At 46.7% G+C, this 15,703-nt stretch overlaps 1 protein-coding gene across 1 annotated transcript in view; it reads right to left on the reverse strand.

Moving 5' to 3' along the window:
- Window positions 1–1,198: 1,198 nt before the first annotated feature.
- Window positions 1,199–15,703, reverse strand: part of EIF2B3 (eukaryotic translation initiation factor 2B subunit gamma) — a 112,476-nt gene continuing 97,971 nt past the window's right edge. The window contains exons 11-12 of the mRNA XM_068141593.1: window positions 13,039–13,142; window positions 1,199–1,418 (exon numbers count right to left, since the gene is read on the reverse strand). Coding sequence (XP_067997694.1) covers window positions 1,366–1,418; window positions 13,039–13,142 — 157 coding nt within the window. The 3' untranslated portion in view covers window positions 1,199–1,365. The remainder of the gene's footprint in view (window positions 1,419–13,038; window positions 13,143–15,703) is intronic.

Here is a 15,703-nt window from a genome sequence, read left to right on the forward strand (position 1 = left end):
CAGGAGTACTCTTTAATTAACCTTTGCAAAGCCTCTGCCACCCTTGGATGAAAAAGGCTTCCTACCTTAGGAACGTGTTTGCACACATAGGCAAAGCCAAACTGCTAGCACAAAGCTGGAGCTTAAGTGCAGCACATTTCTTCCTTCTGCAGCTTGTCAAAGGCCTTGAAGCTCATCCTTACCCATACTTTCCATTCCAATCTGGCCCTTTAGAGGAGCAGTTTTGCTCTTATAAAAGCTGGGGAATGTCTGGATTATAATCCCTCTCCTGTCAAATTAGCTAGGAAATGTTAATTTTCCTCAGGGGACACTGGTGCCCATGAAACTCACATTTTAAATATATCACTTTGGTTAATGAAATACCATCCCAGCCAGCTGCTGTAAGCACCTCTGGATGTCAAACTGCCAGGAGCAGATAAATGTCCTGTTGAATCCTACTAGACTCTAATAAACAACTTTTAGGTAGGAACTTGTGTCCAATTTATAATTGTTAAAGAACAGCTGGAGTTTCAATCCCATCCAGGTGCTTCACAATCCTGGCACAACCCCTGACCACAAGCTGTGCCTTTCACATCAGTGTGCTCGACTCATCTCACAGATGCAGGCATAGTCATCCACAGATCCTCTAGGTGATCGAGTGAAAGACCCATCAAAATAAGGCAGGGTACCCACTGCTTACACCCCGCTTCCCCTCTGCGCTCTACCAGCCCTCCAGCCCCCTCCTGGGCAGGATTTCAAAGTAACGGACCAAACTCAGCCCTGATGGAAATGAGTGCCAAACTCCTCAGCTGCATTACAGAACAGAAGAGGCGCAGCTTAAACACTTCTGTGCTATAGGGCAACATCACAAGAGAGAGAGAGGAGGAGGAGGAGGAGGCTGGCGAAGCAGCTGGGCTGCAGAGAGCAGCCCGCATTACGGCTGTGTCTCGCTGCCCGCCCGCTGCGTTGATGAGATGCACAAGCAACATCCCGAGCGGTTTCTCCCAGGCTCGGGGACGGTGGCGCAGGACCGCGGGGCCGTGGTTTACACTGCAGGGAGGGCGGCTAAGTCATTCTTTGGAGTGGGCACAATCTGTGTGGTCCCCGCTCTCCCTTCTGCTGGAAAAGTACAGTGCGTCCGCCGGGCGTGCAGGGACCGATACTACCCGGCACAAACCCGCGCGCATCCCAATGAGGGGGGAGGGGCTGACGGACGCGCTGCTCTGTAAATACTTCTTTATTAAGACATAAATATAAAGCTGAACAGGAAAGGAGCAATGACAGGGTAAACCCTGCCAGTACTGATCTGTACGGATGATCTTACGATGCTTGAACATCTGGTTCTGCTGCTGGCTTCCATAAAATCATCTTTAAAACCTACTTGGGTTATATCTCCATCAGCTGTTCGGTGCCCACAATGACTTCATTAACATGTTTGGCTGAAAAGAGAGAGAGAGAGGGAGGAAAAGAAGAGGAGTTGAGTTTTGCAGCAGGGTTTCAGAACTTGCATTTTTCAATCTGCAACTTTAAAACAAATGGGAAAAGCAGATTTTGGGGAATTCAAACAAGGATTTGCTGACTTTCTTTGGACTCCAGCACATCCCTCTGACAGCATCCCACACACAGGCAAAAGCCTAAACAACTGACTAAACATCAGGAGGTTTCTCTAATGAGACTTTTCACACGTACGTGTCACTGCTAAACAAGAGGGGCCCACGGAAGTCACAGCTGCTGAGGACAGGTGTACACACATAGGTTGAGGCAAAGAACCACTGACATCCAGCACAGAGATCTGACATGAAATTAAGGATCAGTAATCCACCCCAGCCCTAAAGAGTGCTGTGTGTCCTCAAGCGGCATGGAGGGGTGGGGAGGAGAGGGGCTGCTCAGTATCAGGAGCCATCACCAAGGCAGCATGAGATCCTGTCAGCAATCCCAACTCAGCTTAAAGAAAAGGGTACTTAAAAAAAAAAAAAGAATTTAAACCTAACTTCTCCCTCTTGGATCGAGCTCTGGATGGAGCCTCTCCAAAAGTATCTGTGTGAAGCTAGGTCTCTGAGCACTGTTACCACCTCTGAGGGTAGTGGTGGACAGCTCTTCTCAGACTTCTGTGGAGAAAAATTGTTGGAGGGGCAACTTCTACAAGGTCACTCCTTTGCCTGTTCCCAGGAGCTCTGCACAGCCCCAGTGGACACATTAATGTGCCAGTCCCTGCTCCAGCACTGTTAATGCACTGTACTGAAAGAGCCTTCCCTTTAAAATGCAAAAGTAGCTTGTCAGGGAAGGACTGCAAATAAGGGATCTAAAGCCAAAATAATAAAAACACACAACTGAAAGCCCAGTGCCTAAAAAACCCGAGCGTGTGGCCTCAGAGTGTGACAAAAGCCAGTGTGCTCAAAGTGGGTGTCCTCGGGGTACCATGGCAGGAGGTGGTGAATCCAAATTGCTCCCCGGGAGCTGGACACCTATTCAGGTGGATCTCAGTTGGTTTGACCCATGCCCTTAGGCTCTTCATCTCCCCTGCTGCCCATTAGGAATAACAATTGGCTCTGAAGCCTGGGATAAAGGCCTGGGAGGTGAGGTGTTGGGATACACTGATGGAGGCTGTGTTGTCTCCCACACCTTACACAGCAGTGGAGGTGGATGATGGAAATAACAAGCTGGGTTTTATTTACCCACCTAAAACTCCTTCCCTCAGGGAAGTGGATTTTGCAAGACTGCTTCAAAACAACAAACATACCACCTTTGGCTAAATTAAATTCCTGGCAGTGCCCAAACTGGCCAGGTCAATATGATGCTTCTCTTGGTTTAGAATTCAAGACATTCCCTGTGCATCATGCAAACCATTGCTCCAGAAAAGGTTTGATCAAAACCTGCTCTATATAATTCAGTAAGTTTTGGACAGTGGCAAGATAATTTCCCACTACAACCAATTTTCCCATGATCACATGGATCCTGCTGTCTCCTCAGCCTGGAGGATAGAGTTGGGTCATCCACAATGCTGCCTTTCAGGGGCCGTTCCTGAGGGCAAAAATATGGAGAACAAGGAGCTGCTTCTCACATTCAGCACCAAATTGAGTCATGTAGTTCTTTGCTTAGGGTATTTAGTGACAACTGATCATTAACTCTGGAGCCTCATGCTAACATCTTGGAGCTCAAAGCTGGAATGTGGAGCCCAGTCTCCAGCACTTTGGGTAGGATGAGCAGAGGTGGATACAGTGCTCAAGAAAATGAGGGGCTGACTGTACAAGTGCCAGGTGCAAGCATGATGTAGGTAGCACCACACAATCTCTCTAGCACAGCTCTGCCAATAGCCCCAAGTCCAGCCTTCAGCGCCTCTCTCCTCCTGTCTTGGACCCCACACAGCTTTGCCAGGTACCTCAAATCCAACCTGCAGCACTTCTTGATATAACATTCCTAAACCCCAACAACTTTCCCAATATATCTCAAACAGGCCCTGTAGCAACTCCTGTGACTCCATTCCTGAACCTCCTCCAAGCAGACTACCTATCATGTTGATTTCTGTGATGTGAATAAGACCCTGGCTACCATCCAGTGAGCGTAATTACGTTATGCCTCTGCAGATAAAACATGCCTTCATCCAGGCTTATAAAGAGCCATGTCAATTTGTGGTTCTATATATAGGTTATCTGTAGCAATACTTTTTAATAAGGAACGCCTTGCTTCATTTCAGACAGCATCCTGCACTGTCCTAAACGTGCAGAGCTGGGATGGGTCCTGTCACATACTTTGTTGCAGAGGTGGTACCAGCTATTTGTATTTTGCACTGACATGCTTGCAGCTGCCTTACAATGTCTTTCATTTTGCACCTGAGCAGTCCAAAATGCTTCTCCAGAGTGGGTGAGTCAAGAGCATTCCCACTTTAAGGGAGTGGAAACTGAGGCAGCAGTGAGTTTAGGGAGTTTAAGTAGCTAAAGACACATAGGAAATGAGAGGACACATTCCCTCATCTCCCATCCTTCTGCCTGTTCTGTTTCCTCTATGATTTGTGTGGGGCAGATTCCCCAAAGCGAGCACACATGGCCTGCCCTGTATGTCACTGCTACCTCAGAGGCTGAGGCATGAAATCACCACACTCATTCATGTCTCCTTGTAGAGGCTAAAAGAAAACACATGAATGTGCCTGCCTCAAATCTGCAAGAAAGTTTTTAAGTGATAAAGGGAATGGTTTTGCTAGAAACAAAGCCCGATTCCGCACCCTGAGGGGATGTGATAGGCCGATAAGGATTCACCCTGCTTCCCTCTTCCCTTCCCAAAGCCCTCCTTGTGGAGGGAAGGGAACTCAGACTCCATTGCCTGTGCCAGGGAACTGAGCTGTGGATAGCGTTTCATTATCAGCCATAGCTGCCAGTTGCCAGTGGCTCTGGCTGGTACCAGCAAGCTCAGTTCATGCAGAAACTCTGCCTGAAACTCTGGGGGAGGAGGGAAAAGTATCTCACATGCTTAGCTGTTCAGCTCCCTTCTCCTTCCCCAGCTCCCCATTAGGGATTTCTTACCAGGCTGCCTTTTATCTGACACTGGCAGGGTTACAGATGCATTCAGTCCACAGAGAAAGAAGCAGGATTAAAGAAAGGACTTTCAGAAAGCCTTAGAGTTGGACTCTGCAACCTTAAATCATGTTCAGCTAGATCTTCTCAGATTGGGAGCATCTGGTGTTAAGCAAACCCAGAGCTGATCAACACATTCAACCTCCTGATTAGCACTCTGCTTCAACTTGCTGACGCAGCCCGGCCTGAAGTCAGCCTGGGTGCTTGAACCGAGCGTCCACAGAGCCTCTGCTGCACGTAAATCAGCGCGCTGTCACTCGCTGGGTGCGCGTTCCTGCCTGGGAAGACATTTGTTTACACATACTGTACGCTAGCCCCTTAAAACAGACGCACAAGGCGAGGGGAACCGGAGAGCCGAGGAGCAGCCCAGCTTTTGGTGCTCGGCTAAAACCAAATTGCAATGCAAATAAACAGAGGGGAGGAAATGACTGCGCAGCCCTGCACAAACCAACCCCACCAGCGGGCCGGGGACCCAGCGCTCCCCAGCCGTCGTGGCAGGTTCCTCCTGCCAAGCTGCTCGCAGAAAGGGGATGCCGGAGCATTCCTTTAAAAGCCATGTGAAAGCATCTCCTTGTTGTTTGCTCAATTAGCCCCAGACAGATTGCTGTTGCTGCTGCTGGTGGCAACGCTGGGTTGTAAAGGAGGAGGGGAAGGAGGGGAAAGGGAGGGGAAAAAAAAAAAGAGAGAGAGAGAGAGGAAAAAAAAAAAAAGGGTTAGGGCCTAGGCCCAGGACCACCACGAAGTTCCAGCCCTCAGGGGCTCCAGAAAACGTTCAGTTTACTCACTCAATTACATACACTGTTTTATAAACCCTTTAAAATAAAATAGAAAACAGTCCCTGGCACAGAATTACTGCTCTATTATACAGCAGTGATGAAAGCCACTGCTGTGTATTTGCTCTCTTTAAAGCAAGAGATAGTTTAACTTAAAAAACCAGGCAGGGGGGAGGGGTGGCTGCAGAAACGCATGCACGAAAACACGCTGTGGGTGGTTCCTACCACATTCACCCAGGACAGAAAGGATCAGAGAGTGGGAGAGAAGAGCAACTTGTCTCTGCAGTGATGGCTGGCCCTGGAAAAGCAGCCAGGTTGGGGGGAGTGTGGAGAGGAACTAAAGGGGCTTAAGGGAATGGGAAGCAGCTGAAGCCTGACTTTGGGAGGCTGGAGGGTGTTTTAAATTACATGTAGAGATAAAGAAGGGAAGCAGGTGATGGGGGCTGATTTGTTTGTGTTTACAGAGCAGTGGGGCTTTCCAGTCAAGCCCTGCTCTCTCCCTAGCCATGCTTTACTTAGATGATGGCTGGAGATCAGGGGTGACCACACTGTGGCCCCCAAGGCCAGGAGTGTCTCGTGGATTTTTCCCAAGTGCCACGTCGGCTCTGCTGTGCAGCTGTGAGCGAGCTTACAAGTCTCTGAGAGTGATGCTCCCCATGAGCTGGGTGCCCTAGCTGCTTCCAAGAGTGGCATGTGCAACTCATCCCAGGGGCACTGGGAATGGTGGTAGCTGTGGGCAGATCAGCTCTAGCTCATAGCTGGGGCCTCCAGCCCATGAAACAGGCAGGCAGTAGAGATCTCAATCCTGCCTTACACCCAACCCCAGCAACCACCAGTGTACAGTGCTGGTGCTCACCTGGTTCAGCTGAGGCTTTTCTCATAGTTCATCAAATATTAACCCCTGCACCCTCCAAACCATCTGGGGAACAGACATGTCTTGGGAGTATATAAAGGTAAAGGCAACACTTGAATTCAGTGCCTGAAGAGAGGAGATGAATTTACTGTGGCTTGGAGGAGATGTATGGGTAGAGTGGGTGAACTGGAAAGCGACGTGTATGGGAAAGGGATCAGTCAGAGTCCTAGGAGAAAGGTAGTCAAGGGAAAAGGAGACCAAGAGCTGGAGATGTGCCTATGACAGCACGCTCCTTGAGGAGGGGGACACAGTTGGAGTCCTAGTATTGGAGCAGAGGCCTAACAAAGTGATTAAGAAACAGACTGGATTGTACTGATTGACGTGCTCACGTGGAGCATTGCCACCTCACAGCAAATGCAAGGAGGCATCTCAGGAACGTCAGTCTGAAAGACTGCCCACACTTCCTGCCAAGATGGCAAAAATGCCATATTTGCCTGCACATTGCTGCCTGCAGTTTAGTGGATGGTCTGCTACAGATGATGGATGCAAGTAGAGGTCTCTTTTCTTTCTCAGCATCTATTGGGGTGTTCTTCCTGGCTTTTTCATGTGGCTGAGTTCTAGCAGAGCACAAGTGGTTATTTTCTCTGTGTGGGGCATGTGAAAATATTTCCACAAGGTTATGAACTGCTGCCTTATGGGTAGACTTCACAATCAACATGCTGCGTTTGTGGCAGCTCATTTAACCCACTCACTGAGGAAGCCTGAACTTCCCTGGCCCAGAATGACAGTGTGCAGAAGTGTGACAGTCCCCAGTGGCAGAGGGGAGGACAAAGTGCCACTGGGTGGATATTCTAGGGAAGTTTTATGCCACTGCTGAGGCCAAAACTCATAAACCATTTTTATACAACTTGGAAAAGAGGCTTATTAGGATCAGTCAGAAATGTAGTTACTGCATAGTCACTGAAACAAAAATGACAACTATTTAAGAGATGCCTGTTTTAACTGCCAACTAATATCTTTGTCAGGGATACTCAGTAGTTAAACTACTTCAGGGAACAAATCATATGGACCTCTCAGTTTTGCTGTGAATTTACACCATTCCTACATCATCTCCAGCCAATCCTGCACCCCAGAGCACAGTATACATGTGTGCACTGTTTAGTCTGTGTCTGTTCTTTGTGAGCTTTCATAACTCCCATCTGCACTGCAGCATGCTTTCTGATCCAGACCTTGTGTCGTGCTAAGTGTTTTCAGTTCCTGAAGACTTCACCAGGAGGTACTCAGCATCTTGCAAGAGCAGATGCTCACCCCGACTTGAACACAGTGAGAGCATCAGAAAGTGCCTCAGTTCCTTCCTCTCCCTGTCCTGCTGAATCTTGGCTGGGGTGAAGCACCCTCACAAGCAGTCGCCCATTCATATGGGGAGGTTTCATAAACTGTACCTGCCTTTAGAGGATGACATTAGAGAAAAATGTGCTCTTTGGCCCTCATTAGAATAAAACAATCTTACTTTGTTTCATTGAGAAGTTCTAAGACTCTAAGCTTGGAACAGGACCTGGAAAATGATTGGAAACGGGAGCCAGTCCTTACTGGATATATGCCTTTTTTCTGTTCTTGTGAAAAACCACATGGTTTTGGCTGTATGATAAGCCTCTGGGAAAAAAAAATCTCAGCTTGCACATGTCCTCAGGAGAGCAGCTAAAAGCTCCAGAGACTGTCTGCAGTGAGCACTCTCGACCATGGAAGTGCAGGAGGAAGGCAGGGCTTCCTGAATGATTGTATCTCTGCTCTATGGATCAGTGCAGCACTCAGCACAGAGCTGCTTCCCTCCTGTGCCCAGAGTGATCATGCCTGGGCATGACAGCGGTACAGAAAGGGGTGCAGCCTGACTCAAAGCAGTCAGAGGAAGAGTGCCAGATGGGAAATAGAGCATGGGACTGCTAGGCAAGGCAACTTGAAATAGCAGCTACGATCAGACCAGAGGAGGAGTCAGGTGGGTGTCTGGGAATAACTAAGTATGAGAGAAAAAAAATCTCCATGGGAGAAAGACAAGAAAAAACAGAGAAGGCTGGGAATGGGATGAGCCTGAGCTGTGAAGCAGGAGTCGGGATAAGGTAGGACACAGGTGATGCAGTTGGGGCCCAGTGGCTGATGCTGGGAGCAGCAGTAGTAAAGCCTGCAGTAACTGCAGCTGTCTCCTCCCAGCACCAGCAGTGGATCTCAGGGTTGCTAACACCTATGGGCATTCATGAAAACTCCTGGTAAAGAGTTTCTCATTCCATTGCTGATACAACTTCCATTAAGGATGATAACCCATTAGCATCAGTTCCCATCAGCTCAAGCAGCAGAAAGCTGTACAATGGAGTTTAAGTTTCTGACACTGCTAATGGTGCATGCAAAGGCCAACATCACTCTGTACAATAAAACTGGTTTTCTCCACAGTGGACTGCACCTTCTCTCCCAGCATTTACAAAGAAAATGCTAAGGCTAAAATGTCAAATCTCTAATATCTAGGATATGGCACATGCAACTTGAGCACTGAAGCTGTCCAGTCCACATGCAAATGGGCAGATGATTAGATTCTCCCTTTCTCTCAGGTCTCTGTAAAACAGGAGGAAACCCAAACCATGCTCATACTGAGGAACTGCAAACAAGGTTAACAGTTGTGAAGCATTAAGATGACAAACGTTGCAGGAAGGCCACAGAAAGGAAGGATCTTGCCTCTTGCACAGTGTACAGTAATTTAGGTTCCAGATACCAACTGAAAATGGACAGTAAAATGAAGAATGCAGAAAACCTCTGTATTCACCAAGCACTATTCATTCTGGGTGTTGACCATGTCAGGGCACAAAGGAAAAGAAAAAAAGATATGGTGGCATAAAAACTGCACAGGAAGAGGCACAGTGAGGTCTTGCTCTACAGCTTGGTCACGGAGGTAATGCTACTACTAAGTATGGACCAGAATACCAAGCTGAGCTTACATCAGTGTCCTGGATGCTGATATTTTTTCCCTTTCTGAACATATGCTTTGCAGCAACAACACTGCTGTAAAGCACTTTTTGTGTGTGAAGTGACTCGAGCTGTTTCCAAATGGTATTGGCTCCCTAGTATCCAAAGTACCTGACACACTTGCGCTTCAACAGCAGAGATGAGGGCAAGGGATACGGCGTCAAGTTTTTGTGTTAGCTTTGCTATTTCCATCTACTGTGTTTTTACCTTCTCTGTTCCTGGTGCTGCTTTGAAGAAAGTTTAGGCTGCTTTACTGTAAATGCCTCTTCCTGGCTAACCTATACCAGATGTATAATGTAGTCCCTATTGAATCTGGCCTAGAGACTACTTTGGAAACCGTACTCAGTGACAGTAGTAGTATCGGACTCCTCAGCTGGCCCATCACCAGCAGCCCCTCTCTCTAGTCTTACTTCAATGAGTACGTGCTTCCTTTAAGCTCCTCTTTCAAAATAGGTTCATCAAAAAGGCTGGAGCATGATCCTAATAACTGTCTCCAAAACAGTGATTGACTGCTCTGTGCAATTAAGTTCTTTCAGAACTGCTGCTTGCCATTTCCTATCCCTCTAATAATTACCTCCTTTTCTTTAAGGTGCCAGCATGTTTTTCAAACTGCTACCTGCGTGAGGTAGCTTTCACAAAGCCCATCTGTTAATTCTCTGCTAGCAAATTCCTTAAATTAAAGTATCAAAGAGGAAGGAAAGTGGATGCCTCCTAATCATGGTAATAAAAGCAGTAGGAAGAGAACAGTATTGCTCTCAGGAGGCATGGCTTGCATATACAGAAGTTTAATAAAACTCCATACCTTGACTTTAAGAGGCACTTAAAAGTACCATCTCTGGCCAGGGCTGTGATAGGGATGAAGTCAATACAAGATCTGGATGTCATTGCTGACAGTTACCTGCCCCCTCTAACTTTCCTTGTGGGTTGAAAGTAATAAGCTGCATCTGATCTACTCCAGTAGCCAGTGCTGGAGTGTTCTCTTTATTTAGGTGTCCAGAGCTTTGCCAAGCCCATTATTAAGTGATGAGGTCTCCCACCATATCCCCAGGGAGATTATCCCACAACCTAGCCAACCACATCATTAGTAAAATGTTCCAGATAGCCAACCTAAATTGTGTTTAATTCAATCCCATTACTCCCAGCTGTACCATTTGGACCACCCTAAATATGCCCATATTCTTCCACAGAGGGAAAATGATCTGAGCTGGTTTGAGTTACGTTTGCCTATCATTTGTGGTAGCTGTTCTCCTGCCATCCTCCTTGCAGGGGACTGGAGTTCATTTTCTGAAAGGAGGTCAGTGCACCACTGGCTCAAAGAGCTCTTGTGCCCTGAGCTGCCTGGGCAGCGTGGCCAGGACTCACTGGGCAGGGGAGGGAACACACGGCCAGTTCTGCAGCAAAGTCAACTGTGGGATTTGCTTGGGATGATTCAGGGATATTTCTACCTTTGAAGAATCTTGGCTGCTGCTTTGGAATAAGGGACTGCAGTACTTATACATTTTTAAATGTTTCTGGGAAGGTGTATGCAGCTTTGCTGAGGAGTTTTCTAGCGTGTAACTCCCAGACTAGGGTCAACAGCCAACTGCTACTGCTTACGTCTGCTGAAGTGTGATCAACTTGCAACAAAAGGTGGCTCCAACCCAAGAGAACTAGGGTTTTTTCCTAACCTGGCCATGGAGGCTTGCGTTTGAAGAAGGAAAAGTTACCAAACAGAACAACACAGCCAAAGTCTCACTGAAAGGGGGAATATGGAAACAGACTTACAGGGCCACACCAAAAGCTTGGCATGAGATACAGGAAGTCTTGGGCAGGGGAAAGGAAGTCATGGCATGCTTTCATAGAGAAAAAGAGAGGGCCCAGTTTACTACGGGACCAGCCAAGGTCAGAAGAGACATGCTGGGCTGGAAAGACTCCACAGTTCAGGAAATAAGTCATGAACTTCGCAGACAGATCCCAGACCACCGAGGAGAACCTTACCCCCCCCAGCCCAAAGAAATTCCAGAATGGTTAGGAAACTGAGGCAGGGAAATGAACTGAGGCTTTATTGTTTTTTCTTGCTCTGCATAATGGTGTATTCATGATCTACCTGAACGTGTCTTTGCTAACGTCGATCGTACATTTCCCAACAGTTTAACTAGAGGGTCCACAGACTCATTAAGGAACTGGTTTAAGCTTTGGAGGGGTGAGCACTAGACTCTACAAGAACAGGCAAATGAACTATGGGTTACAGCTCTATTACTCTCCCTGCACCTACAGACCCTGAGAAATATTCAGACAAGGATGACAAGGACAAATAAAAAGAAAGAATGGTGTCCATACTAAAATCAGCCAGACTAGGATCTGCACCCTGAAAGAGACTCTTGAAGCAGATGTGAGGTCAAAGGGTGACATCTCTAATTGATATAATCTACTAAACAAATCAAGTATTCATATTTACTAATATACTAGCTCAGTCTACACCCTGTCTCCTCATAGTTCATGCAGGTTAACAACCAAACATGACCTGATTCAGCTGTCCTCATGATTCATGCAGATGTGTAGATGTGGCACTTAGGAACATAATTTAGTGGTGCACTTGGCAGTATTAGCCTTAGTGTTGGACTCCATGATCTTAAAGGTCTTTTCCAACCCAATTCTATGCTCAGAAGAGGACACAGATGGAGCATCACAAACTATTTTATATCATCAGTGACACAGGAGCAATGAGCCCCACAAGGACTACTAATACAAACTGATGTGATGGGGAAAGCCAGGAGTAGGCTCAGACTCTGGTATGTTGGGACCAAGGCCACAGTGCACAGAACACACTCTGGGTGTTCCTCACAGTATCTGCAACCGCAGGATTAATACTTTGTTTTCACAAGTCTTCTTTACTTTTAGTTTCCATTTAAAGGAAAATCTGCCATACATAGCTGACAATAGGTTACATTATACTATGTTAATTGCAAACCCTGCTCTGCATCAGGACACTGACAATTGGGAATCCACCCATAAAGACAAAGACAGCAAACAAATCCTGACCTGACTAAACAACTTTTCACATGGAGCTTGCAAAGGAACTCACTTTTGTCCTCAACCCACACCCTACAGCAGGGATCTGCCAAACCCCAACTACAAATATTCATTAAAAAGCCCTCTGCTTGGGATGCAGTCACTGAGACAGCCATTTCCTGCCCATTATCTCTCAGGGCAGCGAATCAACAGTTCCACTCAGGCGGTTACCACCCAGCCCTCGCCACGCACACTTCCAGCGCATGGCTTAACTGTGCCCAAGCGAGGGCTATGCAGTTGTAACCTCTCTGAAGCCCCAAGACAGCACGTCATAGCAGTAAAGCAGATCTGAACACAGTTGCCTTTGTCTTTAGCACTGAGCACAGCAGCTCCAAGTACAATATTCCACCTTGAGCTTTTGCTTGGAGCAAGGTGAATGGGAACACACTGGAGCTGTGGGTTGGTGGCATCTACAAAGAGAAGGATGTCTGTGTGATCAGTGATTTGACTGCACTGGCCCTGGCGCTGTCAAAGATTACTAGTCAAAATAACAGCCCTTTCTGCTGAGGACAACTTCAGGCTAATCTAATTGTGGTCTCTGGGAAAAGACCGTCTCAGCACCCAATCTTGTTCTTCATAACAACAACAGAGCCTTTCTGCCAACTTCAGAGGAGCAACCCCCTGAATTATTCTTACGCCAAGAAGCTGTACTTTCCATGAAAACCAAATCCTAGTATTATAGGACACCACACTGTAGAACTGCCACTGTTTACTGGCACTGCATGAAAAAGCAGGAATAAAATCTTGAGGAATAAATTCTGAAAATGACTACAAATTGCACTGTAAACACAGCTCCTCTACTTACCTTTGGCTTCTAGTCTCTGATCACTTCCAATCAAACAGTCTTTGATGTCTGCACCCTTCTCTATCACGGCATTATGACAAATAACACTGCCCTGAAGACAGCACCTACAACATAAACACAAAGCAAAGCAAGAACGTAATTAAAAATTACAGGTACAAACCAGAGGTATCCACTGGAGTATCTAATGAGCCTGCAATGATCTTGTAAGCATGTCCAGTTCTGCTCTTTTCTCATGAACTCCACTATTCCTCTCCTGATCCTTACCATGCAGTTGTTGGAAAAAATTATATGCCAGCTGTCAGAATGGGTTTGCAAAAAAAACAGGGTTTCCAGTTTTACCTCATATTAGAACAGCTTTCCTCTTCCTTAAAAGAATAAATACTGCCAGAAGATTTTATAGACAGAACACTGGCCTGGGACCTGGATCAAGTCTTCTATTTTCCACAAACAGCTTGAGTAACCGCTGCAGTGTTTCCTCTGCTCAGCTCCCCCGGCAGCAGCCCAGTCCTCCCAGAATTTTGCTGAGAAGTTTCATGTGTTCCAGCTTGCCAGGCAGTAAGTAAGGGTGGTGAGAGGGGGTAGATCAATACCTCTGCTGACTAGCTTTGTTCATGTTACATTCAAGCACCCAAATGTGATTACTCTGCAGTACTAAACCAATGAAACTTGCACTGGTCCTGCTCTACCTGCCTTGGATATCTACACAGTCATGTAGTCCTTGGAACCACCACAAAGTCCAAAATCCTACATAGGATGGAACTTCTTCCAAAATGTATCTAAACCTGTGATAACCACCTTTCAAATCTGCAGATCTGATTGTCCAGTAGGAAAGAAGTTCAGAGTCCAAGACTTCAGACTTTGTAACTCCCCTGCTCTGAGACGCTGAGTGAGTTCCTGCACTGGTCTGAGCCCCTCTGTGCAGTAAAATGGAAGTTTTGAGTATTTTCTAGTATCCCTGATGTGTGCTGAAATGATATTCACTCAGAATCATGGGAAGTGTTAAATGGTATCACATGTAATTCCTTTCAAAGCTACAGAGCAAAAAATAGCTACACCGCAAATCATTTGTTTCCTTGCTTTCAATGTGCAAAGGATAGGTAGAAGTCATTGAAGGACACTCCAGCTAGGAAATAGCTAAAGATACTAAGTCTAACATCAAAACCAGCTGAGAGGAAGGTATAAGCAAGATAGAAAATCCCAGAGAGATCCAGGTGATTTGCTCCCCCATACTAATCCTACTGTGAACCATTCCATTTCTGCTCCCCAGTCTTTCTGCTAACATCAACAATTTTGCTATCCTCAGTCAAACAGCTGACTTATGTCTGAAGTTTTTTATTTCAGTGACTTTCTCCATGATGAATTCCACAGTTCAATGACCTACAGCCATGCCCCACCTTGGTCGCAGGCATCGGCTCCTCGCACTAGTGAAACACAGTTGCACTGCACCATCAGGCTAGCTTGTGGACAGAACTGATACCCTGGAGTTTGAACTAACAGCATAGAGGAGATTTGATATCAGGTCAAAGTCCTGAACTCCAGTTCTGTGTTGAATAGAGAGTTACCCAGCTGTGGTCCTGAGGAGAAGATAAAAACATCAATCTTCACTCCAGACTGACAATCCTAAAATTAATTCTTTGTATTTTCTTGCTCAGTACATCACTATTATCCAGTCTACAGAATTTGCCATTAAATATATTACAGTTCTGTTGCTTGTGTGAGTCAGAGCAGAAACCATCTGCCCCACAAGCCCAGCACTAATTCTGCAGGAGTAAAAGCAATAAAACTGGACCTCAGCCACAGTGGTTAGGCAGTTAACGACCCCCCTTGAACAGACTGTCCCCTCTGAACAATTATTCTTTTAACTCTCTTAACCTCCCCTTCCTCTGACCTATAAGGAGGCAATATGAGCAATTATGCTACAAGTAACCAGCTCAGGTTGCCTTGGCAAGGTTTTTACAAACATGTTAATAAGATAAAAAGCGGCAAAGATACACAGCAGACCCCTGCCTGCCTTTGCTCTCTCACTGTCACAATCTGCTTCCTTTCCAATGGCTTCATGTGCCCAGGCAGCAGCTCAGGCCATCGTCTTGTGCAACAGCGGTCACCCAAAGCGACAGCAGCTCTACATTTGCAGCCAGGATAGGGAACGAATCAGTTGGGGGAGGACTGCCCACCGCTGCCATCCTGACTTGGCTTTCAACAGGACTAGCAAAGGCGATGGAAGAGGTTGCTCATTCCCCACTGAAATGGCTCCCATCCAAAATGCACACTTCAAAATATCTCCTCCTCCACTGCTTTGAGCCAGTCAGATGAGAGCCTCCCCCTGCAAACTTTTAGGTTCCCACCATCTATCACTTCTTCTGAGCAGCTGTGAGTACACTACACCTCTTGGCATTATCCTCACACAGGAGGACGTTCCCCAGCCAGAGAGGGGATTTAAGCTGACGGTCTGGAGTTCAGGATGGAGAATACTGGATGTGTGTTCAGAGCCTTCTTGGGGATAGTTTTACAACTCCTGAAGGAAGAATAGCATTGCAACCAAGAAACTGCTGATGACATTAACATCAAAGATAAGGGAGGTTCCTGCCAAACCATTTGTTGGGAGGGACAGGCCAGGGAACTGAGATGAACTTGTCTGTGCCAGGTGCTTGCAAACCAACCCTTC

The sequence above is a fragment of the Melanerpes formicivorus genome, unplaced genomic scaffold (assembly GCF_026170545.1).
Source record: "Melanerpes formicivorus ecotype bairdi unplaced genomic scaffold, bMelFor1.0.p_v2 SCAF_7, whole genome shotgun sequence".
Lineage (NCBI taxonomy): Eukaryota > Metazoa > Chordata > Aves > Piciformes > Picidae > Melanerpes > Melanerpes formicivorus.